Raw genomic sequence first — 22,116 nt, 5'->3', positions numbered from 1 at the left:
CATAACATTGTGACCACCTTCCTAATATTGTGTAGGTTCATAAAACAGTTCTGACTCACCAATGAATGGACATGGGTCTTCTGAGGGTGTCCTGTGGTGTCTGGCAACAGGATGTTGTTGGTGGGGGCCTCTGGGTCCTATGGGCTGAGAGGAGGGGCCTCTGTGGATCATCCCACAGATAATTGATCAGTTTGGGATCTAGTGAATTTGAATTTGGAAGCCAGTTTCTGTGTGTGCCTGTGTCAGACTGCATCCTGCTGGAGATGGTCTGCCATCAAGGAGTATCATTGCTATGGGGTGGGGGTACCTGGTCTGGTCTAGGTGGGTGGTACCTGTCTAAGTAACATTCACATGAATGCCAGTTCCAAATGTTTCTCAGCAGGACACTGAATTACCACAAGACGGTCAATGTTGTTTACTTCTTCTGTTGGTGGTTTTAATTTAATTGGTTTAAGGTGCATGTTTCAACATAAAGGATCTTCGTCAGAGTAACTACTAACCTAGATCCCCTAGATCCTATTTTCCAGAGACATTGGTGACATTGGTGGTTAACTGCTATGAAATGAGACGATCTTGCTGCAAGAACCTGAATGCAGCACAGACTGGTCATCGCCAGCAATGAATAATGAACAAGAGGAGAACATGGAAGTTAGAGTTAGTAGGTTTCTGTTGCAGGTCGGATAAATCAGACGGAAGATCTTGTGACAAGCGCCTGTAGGGGGCAGTTAGAAGAGAGTCCGCCGAGCCGAACCTCAAACCACGACGGGAAGGAAAAAAAGAGAGAAAAGAGAAAAAAAAACAGGAGTCAAAAGGGAGAGGATAGGATGGGTCCATTTGGGAATCTCCTTGTCATTTTCCATGCTGACCTCCACGTCTCACCAGCTCCCGCTTGTCTTCCATCTACAACTTGTTTTGTGTTCGTTCCGGTTGAACTGGTCTCACCCCGGCGTCACCCCAGCCGTTTTCCCATCTCTTCTTTCCTTTTTTTTATATTAGGCCTCAACCTTTTCCTCTTTCTACCTTCCTCTGAATCTATATTGTCACGTCTTTCCCTGCTGTCTTTTTTTCCCCCTCTATATTAGGCGTATTGTGTAAAGATAAGGCAAACATTCATTTGTGAAAATTGAATCAAAACAAAGAAATGAAGTTTGTCTGATTCCATCAGTACTGCTGCAGGATCATCTTTTTATTTCCGTTGCTCCGTCTGTGTATTCTTGATGTAACTCTGAGTCTCTTGCTCTTTTGCCGCCCCCTACTCTCAAAAAACAGTCAAACATCTTTAAAATTTATGTTCACTGTTTTATTGCCTTAAAGGTAAAGAACAATATTGCCAAAGATACAGGGTAGAACTATTTCCCTGTCACTCACACTCTCTCTCTCTCTCTCAGATCTTCTTTCTATTTTCTCCCTGTCAAGCATTTTCCCTCACCTTATGAAAACTAGTTTTATGTCTTATATAAAGTCTTATATAAGTCTTTTTGATGACTGCTCCTGTTTCTCTCCCAGAGGTATTTGAGTTTCTAACCCCCTTCTCTGTTTTCCATCAATGTTTCTCCCCTGCTGCGGTTCCAATTTGGAGTCTGTCCGGTGTATAATGTTGTATATTGTTGTATATGATCAATCATCACGTTCTCAAAATTTCTCTTTCTCTGTTTTTTATTTTTCTCCCCACTCTCCTTCTCGCAGTGGACGGATGCATAGACTGGTCGGTGGATCTGAAGGAGTACCACGTCCTGGCCGGTGAGCCTGTTCGGGTCAAATGTGCCTTGTTCTACAGCTACATCCGAACCAACTACACCATGGCCACCAACGCCAAGCTGCGCCTCATCTGGTACAAGAACAAAGGAGATGCAGAGGTTAGCTCACTATGTTGACGTTACAGCAGGTTGGATTGATAGGATGCAAAGAATGGAGGTACTGAGGAAAATTAAAATAAATGTTCAATGTTTAACTGAATAGCCCCCATCAAGGGGTCATATGTAGTGTGAATGCCAATGACACAACACTGTCCATCATTCTGATACGAGACATATTCATCACTCTGTGGTTCATACATTTTTTTTTAGGGGGGTAAGGTCATGAATAAAAAGTAACCCAGGCAAAGAAGGGAAGATAGAGAAATGAAAAGAACAGGGCAGACTTTCCTTTTTACTCACCACATGATCAGTGCTGCCACTAGTGGAAGGAGGTTGAATTGCAGAAATGCTGGTCTTCTACCAAGATAGACTTGAACTTCCAATTAAAATAATTAAATGACTAAAGAAAGAATATATAGTCTGGTGCAATAAACATGAATCTCCTGTCGCAGGAATATTTCGTCCACAACTTAACGCAAACCATTTTGCTATAATGTTCATAAGGGTATCAAATGCTAAATCTGTAAACGTTATGTTTTTGTGAAACATGTTCAATTCTGTGTAGTCCCAGTGCAGTCGTTAGTCCAGTCATGTCATTCGGCAATTGAAAAGCAGCCCAGGTCCCTCAGCGGTGCCGCCAATTAAATGCACTTTGAGTTTGCTGCTTTATAAAGTCACTTTAAAATGAAGCTGGTTGCCGGACGGACTTGCCTTAAACCGTCTTTACTCTCTTTGCTCTTGTCTGTGTCTGGCTGAGTAATCGCCAATACAGAGAAACCAGAAGGACTGATAAATCATGCTGTGGTCCCAAGTGCTGTAGTAAAAAAAATTGTCCCTCTTTTCCAAGCAGTGTGTATTGAATCTGAGTAGGAAGACCTGATGATAGAATATACATCTCTAATATAAAACTGAGTTCAGTGAAAAGCAGCCTTAATGAGGCCTGGTGATTTTTATGTTTAATGATATATGAATATCCATCAGCATCATTGTTTTCACAACTGGACAGAAAGAATTAAAAAAAATATCTCTAGTTATGTGACAATCATTTTAATCTATACTATTGTGCCTATCGTATCCTTTAGGAGCCCATCATCTTCTCAGGTCACCGACTGAGTAAAGAAGATGACTCCATCTGGTTCAGATCAGCCGAACTGGAAGACAATGGATTCTACACCTGTGTACTGAGGTAACGTGCACAACTACACTCGGGGCTGTTGTGTGTTCTGTTTGGCCACTGACTTGGCACTTCCATGTATCAGCCTTGAGGAGGAAATAACTAAAACCTAGTTTCTCCAAAGACGTATGAGTCAGGATTATTTCTGGTTCGGCTGAATGCAGTCTTGATAACACTTTGTGAATATCGCATAAATACGACTCCTCTCCCCCGGTGGGAGCTGGGTCAAAGCACACCCTACAAAACACAGACTTTATTTTGAAGTTCTGCTTTCAGCCCCGGCGCATTCGCTTCTTGAGACTAAACAAAAGATTTTACCACGATGCAATCAAAATAGTTCTGGTCCAACTCTGACCTACAGCAGTGCTGATATCATCACATGGGAACAAACTAGGAATGCATCTCTGGCTGTGAAAGTTTGGCCTCTTTGCAGGTGGTCTATTTGCATTGCATGGACAAAAACCAATGTCTGAATAAAAAATAAATAAATAAAAAATGTGGAGTTTTATTCAAAACAACAGTAAAACAATCTCCACTTTCAAAATTCAATGCTATTTTATCGTCAGTGCTTTGAACTACATGTTTGGTCAGTCAGCAGCACATTAGTGGAGAATATCAAAACCTTTGTACTATAGCTAGGCCTTGGTAGTGTGTGTTTGACTGTGCTTGTGCGTTTGCCCAAACAGTTAAGTGAAATGCTGCCAGTTCAGTAAATTGAATATTTACAACATAGCTGTTGGCACCACATTAGAAAGTGGCCTGAGTCCCATTTAACCCTTGAGGGACATGTGTTTGTGAGTATGAATTTGTTTCACAGTATTGTGGTGACGGTGGGGCACACACCTGTGTACACCAGTTGACCGTGTAGCCTAGAACAAGGCTCACAGACATGTTTATCTGCGAGTGGAAGGTTTGAGTTATTGCGTGAAAATAGACAGCCACATTGGACCGCATGTGTAGCTAATCCAAACAAATACTATAATAGAGATTTATTACATAGACTAATCAGCCATAACATTAAAACCTCTGCTGGGAAACGTTTGGACCTGGCATTCGTGTGAATGTTGCTCAGACATGTAGCACCAGCCTAGACCAGACCAGGCACCTCTAGCCCATAGCAATGACACTTCTTGATGGCAGCAGCCATACCCAGAAGGATGCAGCCTGACACAGACCAAAAAAAAGGTTTAGGAACATCTCAGAAACAGCACAATGTGTTAGCCTGGCCTCCTTCTTTAGATCCCAAACTGATCAAGTATATGTGGGATGATCCACAGAGACTCCACCCCTTAACCCATAGGACCTAAATGCCCCCAGTGGATGGAGCAAATGACATTTTTCATGACACGACCTCAATATGCTACAAAAAGCTCACATAACGTTGTCACATATGATTGAAAGATTGACAGCAGCTGAGGAAAATATCTCAGAGGTCATGACGGTAAAGGGTAGATGATGTGCCTGAGAGGCAGAAAGACAGAACGGTACTGAACCGTACTCAAGGATTGAGTGAGTCTAAGAATGTAGGCAAAGAGATCTTAGGCCATATCTAGAGATGACAGAACTGTGAACATAAGGACTTTGACAATGTAGGAAGGAGGAGGAATATAGGGAAAGTGACAAAGAAACGAGAAAAAAAGAAGAAACATGGGAGAAATTACCAAGGTCCCAAAGGTTTGAAAATATGCACAGTGTTTAATTTTCTTCTTTCAAAGATTTGTTTTCACAGTTAAACTTTCGAGGTGTGTTCATTTTGGGTTTTATTTTGGTCATCTGGGCCATCTGCAGCAACAGCACTTTTTTTTTTACCGCTGGATGTTCTGACACAGCAGTATTACTAAAGAGAAGTGTGGCATGGCCAAAAAGAGAAGCAGTTAGACACATGCTATCACTTCCATGAAGAAGGAATAAGGAATAAGGTATAGGTTTGTGATCGTGTTTCCTGTTCAGTGGTGGATTATTGGCAGCATTACAGATGTTCTTCAATTGGTTTTACATTAAAATAAACTTTAGGCTACTAAGATGCCTTTTCCAAATGCCTGACTACTCACTTTCTTGCAACTTGATCCTGCTCATCATTCTCCTGTTTTTTCCCCTTCCCACCTTTGTCGCCATCGTCCCTCCACCCCACTCTCATTCATTCCTTCACCTCACCTGCTTTTCTTACACCTCCATCCCCTACACCTCTCTCTCCTTTTCCATCCCAGTCTGCTTTGTGGCCCCTGTTCCATCTTTCTTCCCACTCCCACTCCCCTTTTTCCCTGTCGGCGCGCCCGATTCCCTCTCACCCTTCATCCCCATCATCCACCCCCTCCTCCGCTCTCCTCCCACCTCCTTTTCCTGCCAGAGCTTGACACCTATTCTCCTTAATAAGCTCTCTCTCCCTCACACTCTTTCTCTTTCTGCCTTTGCCTCGCTCTCTCAGCATGACAACCTAATTAGGGCTTGGTGTCTGTCATTGTCTCGGGGTCTCTTATTAACACACATGCGCACGCAAGGAAAGCGCAAAGAGGGACAACTGCAGCTCCTCCTATCCTAGCGGGGAGCCACCGATTGGATCTTATTACATTACTAGGAGGATGTATCTACAGTATCTAACCATGTACATGAAAAAAAAAGTTTTCTTTCAAATGCCCTTTTATTGCCCTTGATCTGACTTCATCAGGATTCATTTCTCATGCCTTTAATTTTCTTTTCTTTAAATTTAACCAGCACAGAATAAAAACCTCAGCATCTATCTTACACAACGCATGCCATCGTAAAAATAAATAAAAAAAGGATAAAGTTTGATACTTCATTTATCTCCATATGGCGCCAAGGCAACAGATTTCGAGGGATTGTTGTGATGCTTTACCTTGATTCCTGTGCAGCTTGTACGTTTTGAAAATGACTATAAATGCTTTGCCACATTTACTATAGACAGAAATGATTCATAATACGCAGAAACAACACAAGGATTCATATATTCTCATTGAATGATTGTTTAATCTGTGGAAAGTGTTCCATTGTGGTAGATATAAACCTGCTCCTGATTGGCATTCGGTTGTCTGTAGAATTTAATGAGACTGAGAAGTTTTGCACAGAAATTGTTGAGGGAAAAACTTGTTTCTAAGCGTGCGACTGCTCACATTTCAGCCGTTTAATAAACATTGCAACGATATTCAACTCAACCATCAGTTCTTTAACATTTAGTTTAGCGCGGCCTTCTCGAGATTATTTTAGAGGAAGGTAAAAATTTGTGCAGCCTCTTTATTTTCACGATTAGGCGCAGGCGATAAATATAACATATGGTATTAAATGTACCTCGCACCAGTGATGCTAACAGTACATTTTTTGCTCTGTAAGCTCTAACCCTGTGCAGCGTTAGTTTGCATTTTTTAAGCTACTAATTGCTACTTCTCACTGGGATTGCTTGTCTCATTTTAACTGGAGCCAATAGATAAATGCCAGTCAGTTGCATGTATGTAGTAGAAAGGTTTGGGGAAAACAGACGAACTGATTTTAAATTTGCCTCTAAACAGATTGCTTTTAACACATATGCTAAAAATACTAATTAATGTAAAAGCTATGCTGTGGTATTGTTTGTAAATGGGAAGCCGATGTGTGCTGTTCTCTGTCCTTCAATTCCCGTCTTATTTCGTTCGTGCTGACCATTCGTCTATAGCATTCCCTTCTCTCAACAATCTCCCCCTCCATTCATCTTTCCAAGCCTTGTGTTTGTCAGCGGTGATAGATGTGGGTGATGAGACGTCTGCGTCGCCTTTACTGAATTAACAATCCATGACAGAGGGGTCAAGGGGAACATGATGAGATTTTCTTTTGAACTTTCTTTTATATACCTTCCGTGCCTTTCCTTTCAGCTTCTCCTGCGACTTTTGACCTCTACTGCAGAGTGCCATATTGTACCCGCACGTTGAGGGTCTGCACTTAAATGTATTTTGTAATTTATTTATTTACCGCAGTCTTCCACAATGACTGTTAATGAAACCGTAAGAAGGTGCCGCATATGAACATCTGTGATGTGTCAAACAGTGTCCTCTTACTTTGTGGTGGCTACACAATCCCGGCTAGCGTCACGTGGCGTCACTGAGTTCATACAGGAGCTAGTCAATGTGTGAGGAACAAAGCGAATTATATGATGGGGAATGAAATATCATAAGAGTCCACTTTAAGTTGACTTCTTAAATCCAAGACAAGGCTTCAGTGGCTCAAGGCGAAATAATCGCCGCGTCCTTTTCTTGACCTCTCCAGAGTGGCCTGGCTCCTTCACTTCCTGCACTATGCCCTGAGCCTGCTCCGAGCTGTGCAACTAGGTGCACCTGTAGGTTTCCAAGAAGCAGCTGTAATTTATTATACATACAGTATATATACATGTTGCAACGGAATGTCGTTAGTGGGGGCCTTTGGGATCAGGCTTTTTCTAGTGCATCCCACAGATACACTGGAGCTGTTATGAGAGCCAGGTTAATGCTGAATGTTATGCCTGATCGGTGTATATGTGTAGTGGACGCAGTAACTTACAGAAGTGCAGAAGCGAAAACAGACAATAATTGTCCGTGTTCCAGTAACAGCCTGTCTTCGTTTAAAGTATAATGACCCTGTGGGGCTGTCCTCAACCTTTCTAGACTCATTGTGGTTGTATCTGTAAGAATGAGGAGTTTTTGGAGGAGAAAATGTTTGGCCTACAGGGTGTACTGAAGCCCCCCTCTACATGCTTTTCAGTTTCAGTGCTTGGTGTCAAACCGAGGACACCGAGATCTGTCTTTTACCTGTTGATTTTCGAGCCACTGCAGATCCCTGGTGTGTGTTGGAGTGTGCAGGTTTTGCACGAGCCACTGAGAGGGGGCGACCAAGAGGCACCGTTATAAAACCAAAGGTGAACGAGCATTAAAAGTGGAGTGACATTCCCTCTCAGGGGACAATAACTGGAAAATAACATTGTCTGAGACACGAGGTTTCAAAGAAAGAGAGATGCGCACAGGGAGAGGGCGAAAAGCAATGAAGGCTGGTGGGTGGGAAAGAGAGAGTGAGGAGAGGGTAAAGACAGAGTCAAGGAGAAAGTAGTTAAATTGGAGGGCTGGGGAGAGAGGGTAAATAGACAGAGAGAAAAACAGAGGAAGGCTGATAGCGAGAAGATGGAATTATACAGGGAGAGACGGAGGGTGAGATGGAGAAATGAGTGTAGGAGAAAAGAAAAGCAAAAATCCATTTTCTCTGCAGGTATAAGGACCTCAGTAGGGGGAGAGGGCATGCAGTGACTGCCCAAGGCCCTCCATGCAACACACTATGATTAGGGCAGCGGTGCGCACACACACACAGGCATCACTTAGAAAGAAATTGATACGCACAGTGAGAGGTCTCAGTTTACTTTTGAGGCTGTAACACTGCACGAAAGACTGCACCAAAGCTCTATCCTGCAACACTCGATTCTCTCTCAGAGTGAGGCACAAAAGGAATCAAAAAAGTAGATGGGGCCACATACACGCAGAGAGACATGAAGGTGACGAATGAAAAAGACGCGGGACAAAGCGGCGGAGAGAGGGGCTCGGAGTGAACAAAATAATAAGTGTTAGATAGCGAACGAGGTAGCGTGAGATGAGAGATTTCATGCCTCTGGCTTCGCTGATTCTTCTCCTCAACACACATCACATTAGGTGGAAATGTAGCATGTTCTCTGTGCGGGGAAAAATGATAACTAGCTGGCTGAATGGGTAAGTTTGTGGTTTGCTGGCTGGGCTGTCGAGTTTATTTCATTTGGCGTGGCGGGGTCAGTGATTGATTGGTTTGTCTTCAGGGTAATGGGCAGATTGGATGGTGTCCAGAATGTCCGTCTGCATGGTCGACTGTCAGGGTGGATGGTTTCGCTGGCGAGTGTATCGGCTGTCTTTGGCTAGTTGACTAAAGCTAATCGACTGGATTAGTGGAAAGGCTGCCGCTGTCAGAGGAACACAACGAAAGTGATGGTTCAATCAAATATGCGGTTTCCGTTTCAGAATGTCAGGAACCTTATCTGCTCTTTCAGGTTCAGAAACCATGTTCAAAAGCCCTCCCTCCTCCTCAGCCTGGGGTACAACTGTGCATCCTGAACATGTGGACCAGCTTAAACCTGTCAATGAATTAGTTTTGGGATAATATTGAGGAGTGAAATGCTTGAATTGTGTTCATGAGCATGCAAAACTGTGGCATTTGACACTAAAAGCTTCTTAAAATGCATGCTATTTTATCTTTGTCCATATTTAACTGGGACTACACTCTCTCAGTTTAGCTACCCTTATTTTTAACAGGTTGCCATGAGCAACTGACATTTTAAGTTGTCAATGAATATTTTTTGAGACCATATAGACATCATTTCAGGGAAATTAGCTTGAACAGTATCGACAGAAAGGGCACAACATTGACATTTTATTGAGGTCTTGAAAGAGTGGAGTATGGGGTGGATGGCTGGGCGTGAAATGTTTTCATTTCTGTCTACTCCTGTTTCCCCAACAGTCAGAGTTTTTCTCTCATAAATATGACCTCAGTTTTCCACAACCACTCCAACAACTTTTTACCAGTGAAGTAGAGGATAAAGAAAGGCTCGTTTGTGTGAGTGCCGAAGCGTTAAAAAAACAACCTTTTCAAATTGTAAGGCTTAATGCCAGGTTGCATGTTTAATGATTGGTTGACTACACACAAAATACAATTTTTGGAAACTCCCTGTTCCGCCAAGCAGTTTTACCAATTTACAAATACATTTTATTTTATTTTGAGTAAACGGCCGAATTCGTATTCATACTATTTCCTCTGTGTACCTCCTTCTGTTGGTCTTTGTTTCTCCGCTATTCCCCTGTGATGTCTTCTAGTAAGCTGAACCACCTGCCTCTCTTTGCATTAGAGGATAAACTCTACACTCTGTGGACACTCGCACACAAGAAACGCATGCATAGTTGTCACAAGGGTGTTTTCTAATGTCAGCCAAATGTTTAACCTTTCTCTTCATCAGATTAACAGACTCCAAGCAGGAGATAAAGACAGTGAATGGAAAGAAGAGGAGGAAGAGACGGTGGGAGTGAAAAAGACAATGGCAGTAAGAGAGTAAAATAAAGAGGAGTGGAGAGCAAAATAGGAGCGGAGAAGGAGAGAGCGGTCATTTGAAGTTTCTTTGGCAGTCCTCAGTGACTTGGCAGCCACTGAGTCGATACCACTATCTTGCCAATGTGGGCTAACATGTGCCAGTGCGTGCCAAGTTGAGCCAGTGCCTGCTGGCCCGGCCAGTCTTTTGAAAAAAAAAAAAAAAAAGCCTTGATTTTGACACTTTGATGTTCAAGGGGTTGTTAGGTGCTCTGAAATGCGATCTGACTTGGGAGAGATATGGAGGAAAGGGCTAAGGTGAGAGAAAGGAGGGCAGTGGAGGAAGTGTGAAAAGTGGTGTAGTGTGGAAAATACTGCTCTGCCAAGCAGAGGTGGTAGTTTGATCCTCACAGCAACACAACCCCAGTCTAAGTGTCCTTCAGGAAGACACTGATCTGCGCAGTCACTCACTAAATGAGCACTGAGCATGATTTCGCCCTCTAAAGTAACATAATGTCATCTTAAAATGATCCAAATGACTCATTCCTTGTTGACAAATAGTATTCATTTAAATGTTTCACACCGGGGGGGAAGCACTGTCCACGGGAAACAAGACCGCATAGCACCAAGTGACATTAAGTTGCAGGCGCGCTGAGTAAGGGCATTGGAAATTACTCCTTTTAAAGATAGATTGAAATTAGAAAGAAAACGAGATGGAGAGAGAAAGAATCCCTTTTAGGTCATTTGACACTCTCAGAAGATGTAGTTCTTCAATCAACTTAACTTAATTTTACTGAGCAAATGCAATTGAGTAACCCCCATGGGAATTTACTGGAGAAGCATTTGATGTTTATTGGCCTTGCAGTGATATTAAGAACTAGTTCATTTGAAGACAGTGAACAAGATGATTCCTTAAACTCAACTCTATAGGTGAGCTTTAGCGATCAAAACCTAATGTGAATGGTAATAGGGATTTGACTATAATACATGAGCTGGTGTTTTGGTTGAAATCACATGCCTCTGTATTTTAGACCATATCTTACTGGGCTTCCTGGAAACAGACGTGCCCGTACAAGGAGATAAATGACCTTCTCAGCCAATAAGACCCGATATTCCTAATGTTGAAAGCAACATGACTGAGTGACAGATTCAAAGTGCTCAGCAAAAATTAGCCGGTCATTAATCACAAAGCCCCAGATTTATTGCAGACATGTTGGGGGGAATTAATCTTCAGCCTCAGAGAGAAGAACTGAAGGTGACGTTCCATCATCTGAGGCAGCCTGAGATTTGAGCGCAGGGTCAGCTGACTGAAAGGACAAGAACACCTGGGTATCATCAGCACAGTAATGCTAAAAGGAACCATGCGAGCTGATCGGAAGGAAGCCTAGTCGCACTACACAAAAGGCTTCTTGGCACAGGATGCTGACAATCGACAAAAACTTCAATGTGCCAGTGAAATATCATTTGCATTATTGTTGCTTTTGCAGATATTTCAGACATTAAGTGTGGCATATTTTATTGTGTAGTGTATCAGTATGATTGAAGGGCAACATGACACCGAAACATATGACAGAAGTCAGAGCAGGTTGTTTATTTATCCGTTCTTTACGTGCAAAAAGATGTTAACAGCATAAAATGATACCCCCGGCCCATGAGACGATGACCAATCAGCCATTATTACCACAGACAGGTGAATTACACTGATTATTCTGTTATCATGGCACCTGGCAGTAGGTGGATAAATGAGACAGTAAGTGAACATTTAGTCGTCAGAGCTGAGGTGTTAGAGGCCGGAAAATGGGCAAATGGAAGGATTTGTGTGGCTTTAACAAGGGACAAATTTTGGTGGCTAGACGTCTGGGTGAGAGCACCTACAGCGTCAAGCTGCAGCTCTTGGGCTGTGGTCCTTTAGTAGGAAAAGCAGCAAACCAGTGATAGGGTCGTGGGTAACTGAGGCTCACAAGAAGCTTGTGTTGCTTAAAATGGTGATGCAGGTTCTGATAGAAATATGTCAGAACAAACAACACCACAGTTGTGTGAGTGTCTGTATCTGTGTAGCTGCAGACCAGTCAGGGTGCCCAGCCTGACCCCTGTTGAAAGCACCTACAATACACATGTGAGCATCAGAACTGAACCAAGGAGTAATGGAAGAAGGTGCTCTGGTCTAATGTATCACATTTTCTTTTACCTCACGTGGACGACCGGATTTGTTATCTGTGAAATACATGGCACCAGGATAGCAACGGCTATGTGGTGTTCCTTGTTTATTCCGCCAAAATGTTTAAGTTGGTCCCACATATCCACATCAATACCAGAACCAAGGTGAAGGTAAAATACCGTTGTAGCTGGTAGTTTGAGAAAAACCTGTTATTGTGGAGTGAAAAATACGAGTCTTAGTTTGTATTCTAATTTCCCAAAAGTCCAACGTGCTGTTCTAAGGTGACAGCCATACACTAGTTAACTAATGGGAAGCAAAAAGTCTTTTAGCTACTGTGACATTTAACCCAACTTTAATTAGCACCATAGTTCAGTGTCTGGGACCGACATTGCTGCGTTTAAAGGTCCCCTGTAAAGTTATATGTCTGCATCCAGTAGCTCATCCAAACTGATTGTGTATTTCCTTGCGATCAAACAAATGTAATGAACCTCTACACCGATACGGAGAAGTAAATAACATTGAGCATCTTGTGACAATACAATGTTCTGGCTGGAAACACTTGGAGTTTTCGAGTGGGTGCATACTTAGACATGTACCGCCTGCCTTAACCAGACCAGACACACACACATAAATGGGTTAGGAACAACTCAAAAAAACACAAACAACAGCACAAGATGTTCACCTGGCTTTCAAATTCATTAGATCCCAAATTGATGAGGTATCTGTGGGATGATCCACAGAAGCCCCTCCCCTCAACCCAGAACTAAAAATATTCTTTTACCAGACACCACAGTCAACTGCACAATATTATGAAGGTGGTCTTAATGTTATGCCTGATCAGCGTATTTGCCCCTCATATATCCCATAAAGTCTATGTTTACTCATTTACTGTCATTGATTTTGGGTACACAAAAGACACAGCAACAGCAGTCAGATGTTTAGCTTTCACTCCTCTAGGAAAATATACTGATGTGTTCCATAAACTGTTGTGAAGTACATTTAAATGTACTGTACGCTGCAGTGCAGATAAATACTCAGGCAGAGTCACATAGCTGCTCTGCGTTAATATCAAAAGAAGTATGAGACCACGAACAGTCTAACACATGGACCACTTCACAGAAAATCAAGCTTGCACAACAACTTCATTTTATATACAGGCCCGGGGGCACTCAGTGCTGCACACAAACATGCGCACGTACACACTCATTGGAGTCACCTTGGCCAACTCCTCTCTCACACACATTGGCTTTCATGCTGTGTAACACAAGCTAATCCGCACTCTCTGTAGTTTTTACATTTTCACTCATTTATAACCTGCAGAATTTACAGACCTGAATGAGCCGTTAGACATTGGTCATTTCATCACGCAGAATTATGATCTTCTTTATACAATTATAATGTCCACGGTCCGCATTGAAGTAGTAAACAGACGTTGTTCGAGCAGTGACAAACTGAGCGCAGTGGGTAAATGATTTAGATTCACCATAAGGCAATTGCTTTTTTAATTAATTGCCAGCGTGGATGTTAGTTATTGATGTTTGCGTTATGTAAACAGAGAGTGTAAGGTGATAGCTGCTTTGCTCCAAGGCCCTATCATGTAGATGCTTTTGCTATTTTAGAGCACGCTGAGATGCGTGTGCGTTAAACGCTACACAGTACACAATGTAACTTTAGATGCATTCATGTACAACACAGTGTATGTCAGTTAGTTTTGTATGGGACCATGCAGCTGCAGACCAGTCAGGATGTCCACGCTGGCCCCTGGCCAGTGTTGGAAGCACCTTCAATGGACATCTGAACGGGACCACGGAGTAGAGGAAGGAGGTGTCCTGGTTTGATGTATCATATTTTTTGTTATATCCCATCGATAGTCCGGTGCGGCATGTGGAGAACTTAATCTTGGACACAAGTTGAAGGTAAAATACCGTTGTTGGTACATTATAATTGATGTTAATGCTGTTTGGCCAAGATGGCGCCTCACGTACCTGCAGTGTCTCTTGCATTGTGTGCACAGAAGGTTTAAGGTAAGGACCCATAATGTAGATGAATGTAATAATTTTCAGGTATACAATGTTTTCCCTCAGATGCATGCACAGTTTTGGAAAATCAATAAGCATTTCAATTCAAATTAGGACTTATGTGACTAATCATTTAAAAGTGCAATAGTGGCATTTATTGACCCTTTGCACGTGATGTCACGCTGCACTCGAACAATATATGAATGTAATGACGGATGGCGGAAGAACTGTGGATATCAAATTTAAAACAAGCAGGTGCATTATAGCTCAGGACATTTCATGTACAGTGGCCGCACACAGCGGTTCTATCCTTTCTTTGCTATGGTTTCATCTGGGTCTCAGACAGAGTCTGATTATGATGGACCTGAAACTACTTATGGTGCAGGGACTGTTTTACACAATAGCTGTAGCACCACAAAATGCTAGCTAGATTAGACTGTGTAGTCGATTTGAGTTTTGATGGCATCCTAGGGGAAAAGGTTAAAGCACATAAAGCTAACTATCCCTTCACAGGACTGGTTATGCATTATCTAGCTGCTGCCGCCATAATAGATTATGCATAGCTATAATGCTAACATTACAGCCATATCCATTATGATGAGGTGGCCAAATTTCTGAAATGAAATCCAGGGACATTTACGGCTTGGTAGCAGCACTATCTGCTGTCTCCCTTGTCACGTGATGATTGTGACGTGTCTGCAAAGGGTCAATTGATCTGTGTTTCAGAGTTAGGAACTGTTGACCTTATACATAGAAAAAACGTCAGCGCTCAAGTGGAACATACGTGCATGCATGCACCAATCTGCCCTTTTGTGCAGCGCACTGACTCTTGACTTTAAGCGGCAGAGAGCATGAACAAAGGCTTTACATACACGCAACAACAGCTGACGGACAGGCCTCCATGCAGGCACAGCGCACGTGCTGACACAGAGCAGGGTGGTTGCCGCCTTGAACGATTTTCATGTGCCAGTGAGCTGACATGGGTTACCACGTGTCTCTCGGAGCACGTTTGGTGTCTTCTGTTTAAAAAAGTGTTATTATCAAAGTATAGGAAATGATTCTTTTGATGACCCTCAGCATTTTGATGCACTTTAAATGTTTAGCTGTAAAACATATTGAAAGCACTTGTAGCTATTATACCCCAACTCTAATGACTGAATTAGACTCTGAGCTAATAATGTATTTTAGATATTATAAAATTATTTGATATCTGTTTAAATTCCACTGGTATCTGCTGCTGATATTTGTTGAAAATGCATATTTAACACAGGAAAAAAAAAAGTTCTGTACAAGCAAGCATACGATGATAGAACTTGTAAAGTAATGCACATCAATATATAAATGAGTTCCAAGGAGTGCATGCACAGAAATGCAACCACGCTCGTGTGTGTGTGTGTGTGTGCGCGTGTGTGTGTGTGTGAGCGAGCGAGCGTCTCAGCATGTGCAGGTGTCCTCGCTCTCTCTCCGCCTGTTAGTTAGATTGATAGTCAAATTAATCTGCAGCTCCGTCCAGGTATAAACACGCTGCCTGCTGGCCAGGATACATCCCCCTCTATTAGCTCCATAATTCAAAGCACCCTCCAGCAGCCTGCCCTGATCATAGGAGGGTAATTGCAGGGAGGGTGAGCCTGATTTATTGACGGAGCAGATATGGTGGATTACAAGCTGATTTGGACATTCGTTTATGGCTCATTTTGCATTTTATATAATTGGAATTTGTGTTCTTTTTTTGTTTGTTGGGCACTCTACCACAAGCACAGACACACACATCTTTCACAAATATGAAATCTTAGCGGTCAGCCAAAGTGCACAGTGCCCGGAGTTGTTGGAGTCATGTTTCCTTGGTTAAGGACACTTTGCAAATGATTGTGTACGCCGACCGATGAACAGCAATGCTTTCAAATTATTGTCAGAGTACAGCCATAAACAAAAAAGTCATGATACCCCCAATGCACATACTGTCTCTGCGCCAATGTTACAGCCTCACACTATGCTCCCAACTTGAATATTAACTTTTCTCAGGAATAAAAATGGTGAAAATCCAATTAACAGACACTAGTGAAGGAGCTGGTGCAAATCAGAATTTGTAGCTTCCATTCATGCAGCCTGTTCTGTAGATTCATCAGGTGTGTTTTCAGCTGAAAGGTGTTTCTCCTTACACCTGTTACCCGTTTCAGCATGACAGAACATTCCTCATTTGTCTTAATAGATGCACATAGGGGAGAGTCATGAGCACACACGTCCACGCACCGGTTAGAGCGAAACGCCATGTTTTATTCATCGCTCCCTTCAAATGCAAATAAAGGCGACTAACTGTACCCTTTCTTTGCCATGTTACAAAATAACAAGCTGCACTCGGCAGACGGCAGACGCTCGCCGGCGCGCCTTGAGCTTAATGTAGAAACTTCCCAATAACAAAAAGGGTTACGCGTGTCAGCCGCTCATTAGACCCAGAATGGCTGCCACAAATCTTTCCTTTCACCTTTTAAATCTCTTTTTTCACCTCATTTATTGCCCGCTAGACAGGTTGCAGCTTTACTGGACAGATTTTAGTGGCGGTGAATTGTCACGTCAGGATTAAATTTATTTGGAACATATGTGTTTTGGAAAGCAGGTTTGTCACAAAGGGAGCACAAAACTGAAACCATTTTTTTTAATGATTATTTCACAAAAAATATTATTTTATGATTAAATGAATGAATGGAGAAACATGTGGTGGTTTATGACTTAAGTGCTGTATCTACAACTTATTTATACCATGAACATTAAGGGACTAGTTTGACATTTTGGGGGATACACTTATTTGCTTTTATCTGAGAGTCAGTTGAAAGGCCTCTCTCATGCCTGTTGGCTAAATATGAAGCTTTACCTCGGGCAGCTGTGACTGCTATGTCAGAGATGGTAGGGGGAGGGGACACGCTGTCAAGATGTCCTTGGGCAAGACGCTGAACCCTAAGTTGCTCCCAATGGGCACGCCGCCACCTTTTATGGAAGCTCTGCCATCATGGAAGTGTGAATGTTGTGTAAATGGGGAATGAGAGTCAAAAAATGTAAAGCTCTTCATCCGTTAAGGCAGAAAAATCCTATATGCTGTGAGGGCGGTCTTCACCACAGCATTAAGCATTCCCATCTTACCCTCGGCAAGAAACAAAATAAGCCTCCCAACAATGTCAAAGTATTAATTCAGTAACACGCAATGCAAACCAATCTAAAACCACCTCACTCTTTGAGGAGTCATTTGACATCATTTAACTCTTCATGACAAGTTGCCCCTGCTTTTGCAAACTGCCTGAACTCACCCTTTAATTTTCATCATCCCTTTTTCTGCACAGGCTCTGGCATTGGCTTTATTTGTGTGCATGAAATGATCCCGTAATCGCCTCCAAATCACACAGTGAAACTTTATTTCCTACCGATAGTGGTACAGCAAATATGCTGAAAACAAATTAGACTGCCAATAACCTGATAACGTGTCCCGTAAATGATCCTGATAAACACCGCCACTTTGTTGGCCTGCAGTGTGCCACCATCTCATGGGGATGAAATGACCAGGAGCTATGAAATGCAAACGCGTCTCTAATACAATCAAGATGAACCACAAATGTCGTCCCCGTATAATCTAATCTGTAGCACTATATTGCCTCTGCTATTCAGCACTTCAAAATATTTTCCATGTTTTTTTTCCTCGTATTTTCCTTTCTATTTAATAAAGTCCTGTGTCACATAAATGTTCCCCTCCTTCCTCTTGACAGATATTCACATTAGCTGCTGTCTTGAAGACTGAGATTTTTCTTCCATATAATTTACTAGATTATATCATTTACTGAACTCCAAAACACTGTGTTTTTTTGAAGATTGGATAAATGTGTAGAAATTAAACTTTAATAATTTGTCACTGTGCTTTACTTGGAACATGTATCTCTTAGTTTAATGTGTTTACTGTCCTTAAAAACGTCTACTAAGTCACGCAGATATTCAAGTAATCAAAGAATAATACATATGTCACTGCATCCCCTAAAAAGCAAAATCTTTAATTTAAAGCTACTTTAGTAGTAAAACTACTCTCCTTTTTGAGTATAAGGCATCAGCCTGCTTAGCTTAGAGCCAGGTAGAATCACCTCTGGCTAGCATCCTTGTGTATTCTTGACAGCTTTTAATCCAAAAACTGTTCAAAAACCAGATAAACACACACAAAACCACTCAAAATAATAGACTGATAGATTATTTTTACCATACTTTAACTACCCAGATTCCCTCCGCTGGTGTAGCCTATCATATAAAAAGGAATTCAGTTGAAGCATAGAAAAAGTCCAGCAGCCAATCAACACAACTATCCATTTACTACCACTTACTACTATAAAGACATCTGAGGAGGATATGAAGTTCACTTATGAACAAATGGAACTTCTCCATACAGAATGTGGCAAGTCTGGGAAGTGTCACGCTAGTTTGGTTGAAAATCATCATTCAATTAGAAAAACAAGAAAATCACAAACCAGCCCTAATTTTGTTTCCCAACCCCATTTTTTCACCCAACTGGGCATGAAGCTCCCCGATCTGGCAACACCGTTTCTCCAATGTGAGAAACAATGTAGCCCACAAAACTACGGTTTGTTATTTGTGCACCTCTTTGTGCCCCCCTCAAGCTAGCTTAACAAAACTTATCCGCTGGTAACTCCCTTATATTTATTATGGCCTTACTTGAGACAAAACCAATAGCGTATTGTCTCAAGTTGGAGTCTCAAGGAATCTCATGGCATCTCAAGTTCTTGAAATGTTGCAACGTACATTTAGGCAAAAACCTCACTCTGGGCTATCAAGACAAATTAAAGCATGTAATCTGAAAAGTCTGCAGGCAAATCACACGGGGGATCATAAAAATCAGGAGCAGGCATCTGTTGGCAAGGAAACAGATGAATTGATTTGAAATATGTTCGGTTTCCAGAGAGGTTCATTGTAGTTCTTCTCAGAACAAGCCAATTAAAGTTACAACTGTCTAAAAATACACCAAAACCTGCTGTTCTAAGAGATGTTTGGCATGAAGTGGTAGTATTTTATTTCTTGGTATATCCCTGTTTTTTTCTTTCTTTCTTTTTTTTAATTCTGCCCCATCTGCTTCTGTTTTAATTGGTAATTTACTGCTTTTTGTAGAATCTCTCAAAGCCTGCAAACACGTTGTAATGAGATGTGGGAAGTATATAATCAGGTTAGCTTGAGTCTGTTGAATATTCATTTTTAGTAACTGTACTGTAAGTCCTTACTTGTTCAATAATCCTAAATATAGTCAGAGCTGAATGTTTGCCTTACAGGTAAATGGTGATGGGAAAATATCTGTGCACTTACTCTCAAATTTCCAACATCAAAATAACTTCATTACTAAAGTCCAAAGATGATTGTGCCAGTGACATACAACACAGCAGCAAAATATGCAGGGCTAGCATTGAAATTTAAAGTTTCTTTAACACAAGGAACATTTTTATGAACAAAAATATTTAAATTCATTCCACACAGCACCAGATATGAATAAGCACCCACATACAAATTCACAATTTGCAGTGGTGAGGATTTAACAGCATGCACTAAGTGCTTCTGACACAGTATTTGCATTGCACCCTAATTGAATCATTGTGTTTATAGTGACGTGTGCATAATACGTACTTCTTTACACAGATGTGCTTTCGTACCGTTTTGCGTTCGGCTTCCGGTTTCTGGATCGGACAGGCAGACGAGGAGAGACTGTGACAAAGGCTGACACAAAAAGAAGAAAATGTAGAGGGACGCAGCAGACAGGGAGAAAGCTGCTTTAGTGCTCCTCTTTTCTGCACATTTTAGTTCAGTGCATTACTGGCATGAATGTATGGAGCAGCATCATCAAAGCTGCGAGATAAAAGACTGCTTTTACATAAAATCCTTTTCTACTTTTGATATTTCTTTTGGATCAGTGCCTTTGCGAGGGAGGACAGGTTTCTTTTGGTCTAGATAATTCGTCACATATCCACATCAGTGGTGCATGCACTCACAATTTGTATATTTTGCATTATTGCATATTAACACGGAACCTAATATGCATACAGGAACTTTGAAAAGTGGTTGGGAGATAGTCTTGTCTGGAAAGTAAAGAATTGGCCAACTATTAAATCCAGACCCTTGTCCATCCATTCAGTCATCCATCCAGAGGATTTTAGGGCAGGGCTGGAGACTATCCCAACTGTCGGTGTACTTCCTGTACAGGTGGTAACTCCCCCCTCTTTAGTACCACAAGTTTTTTTTGAATGTCATTTCTAAAAATACTAATTGTTATACTTCTCAATAAAAGTTTCATATAGCTTCATATAGCTCTCACAGAAGGCAGACTGATACAAACCGCATGCTCTTAATTTATGTGCAGACATTTCATATACTGTATAAAATATGAAATTATATACACACACACACTTTATTAGGTACACCTGTCCAATTGCTTGTTTACACAAATAGCTAATCAGCCAATCACATGGTTGCAATTCAATGCACTTGAGCATGTAAAGGTGATTATGCTGCTAAAGTGCAATCTGACCATCAGAATGGTGAAGAAAGGGGATTTAAGTGACTTTGACCAGTGGTTGTTATTTCAAAAACTGTTGATCTACTGGGATTTCCACGTATAACCATCTCTAGCGTGTACAGAGAATGGTCCTAAAAAGAGAAAATATCCAGTGGGCGGCAGTTGTGTGGACAGAAAGTTCACACAGATTCACCACAATTGGACAATAGAAGATTGCCTGGACTGACAAGTTTCAATTTCAGCAGCAACACTCAGATGACAGGTTCAGAATTTGGCAATAACCACATGAAAGCATGGATCCATCCTGCCTTGTATCAACAGTTCAGGCTGGTGGTGGTGGTGTAATGGTGTGGGGGATATTATCTTGGCACACTTTGGGCCCCTTAGTACAAACTGAGCATGGTTTAAATGTCATAGCCTACCTGAGTATTGTTGCTGACCACGTCCATCCCTTTATGACCACAGTGTACCCATCTTCTGACGGCTACTTCCAGCAGGATAATGCACCATGTCACAAAGCTCATATCATCTCAAACTGTTGTCCTTTTACTAGCAAGGTGTACCTAATGTAGTAGCCCGTGAGTGTATATCTGAAGTATATCCCAAAGGTTGAGATGTGGTCTTTCACTGTCCGTTTCATCAAGGATTGCATTGGCTTGGGCTTGGTGTAGCCAGGAGTCCCAGATTGCATTTTACAGGCATCAACGAGTTTGGTGCTGCTCCAATTCAGGAAGTCAAGTCAAGTAAATAAACTTGGTTTTGATAAATGCCCAAGGACTCAACCAGCTGTCTGCATCATGATTAATCCTGGTGCCATGTATGCACCACAGTACAGCTTGATGGTGGATAAGTGGTGGATTCAGGATTCATGCATACTGTACCTAGATTTTTGTCTGTGTCTCTCATAACCCTAGAGAAGGATGTCCTTGATGACGTTGCCAGCTGGTAACTTAACTCTCCATGACTACTTTTGCAATATATGCACATCTTTATTCTGTTAGCTCTTTATTTAAATGCCAGCAATATTAGCTACAAAGTTTTCCAGATAAAAGCTGTAATGAAACAACATTCATTAGTGACCTTGTCACTTTAATTTCTTATCTTGCCTTGAAGTACAACCAAACATAAAGGCTTTCGTGTACCTTCAGGCTTTTGATGTATTTCCCACAGTGTGGAAATCAGATTACTGCTAAGTGCAACCACCTTTAATTAAAGCGGATAACCAATTTTTACTCTTGGTTTTGAAGTTTCTCAGACTAGAGGCAGCCACGTTGCCACATGTTTTTTTTTTTTTTTTTGCCTCAGTCTGAACGAGG

General features: G+C 41.7%; 1 protein-coding gene across 1 annotated transcript in view; it reads left to right on the top strand.

The window, feature by feature from the left end:
- il1rapl2 (interleukin 1 receptor accessory protein-like 2) overlaps nucleotides 1–22,116 on the top strand; it is a 364,605-nt gene that overhangs the window by 225,700 nt on the left and 116,789 nt on the right. Inside the window, exons 3-4 of the mRNA XM_047585925.1 lie at nucleotides 1,687–1,856; nucleotides 2,939–3,042. Of these exons, the coding sequence (XP_047441881.1) occupies nucleotides 1,687–1,856; nucleotides 2,939–3,042 (274 nt within the window). The remainder of the gene's footprint in view (nucleotides 1–1,686; nucleotides 1,857–2,938; nucleotides 3,043–22,116) is intronic.

The sequence above is a fragment of the Mugil cephalus genome, chromosome 5 (assembly GCF_022458985.1).
Source record: "Mugil cephalus isolate CIBA_MC_2020 chromosome 5, CIBA_Mcephalus_1.1, whole genome shotgun sequence".
NCBI lineage: Eukaryota > Metazoa > Chordata > Actinopteri > Mugiliformes > Mugilidae > Mugil > Mugil cephalus.
Note: the sequence above shows the minus strand (reverse complement) of the source record. Positions and strands in the feature narration are given on the sequence as shown.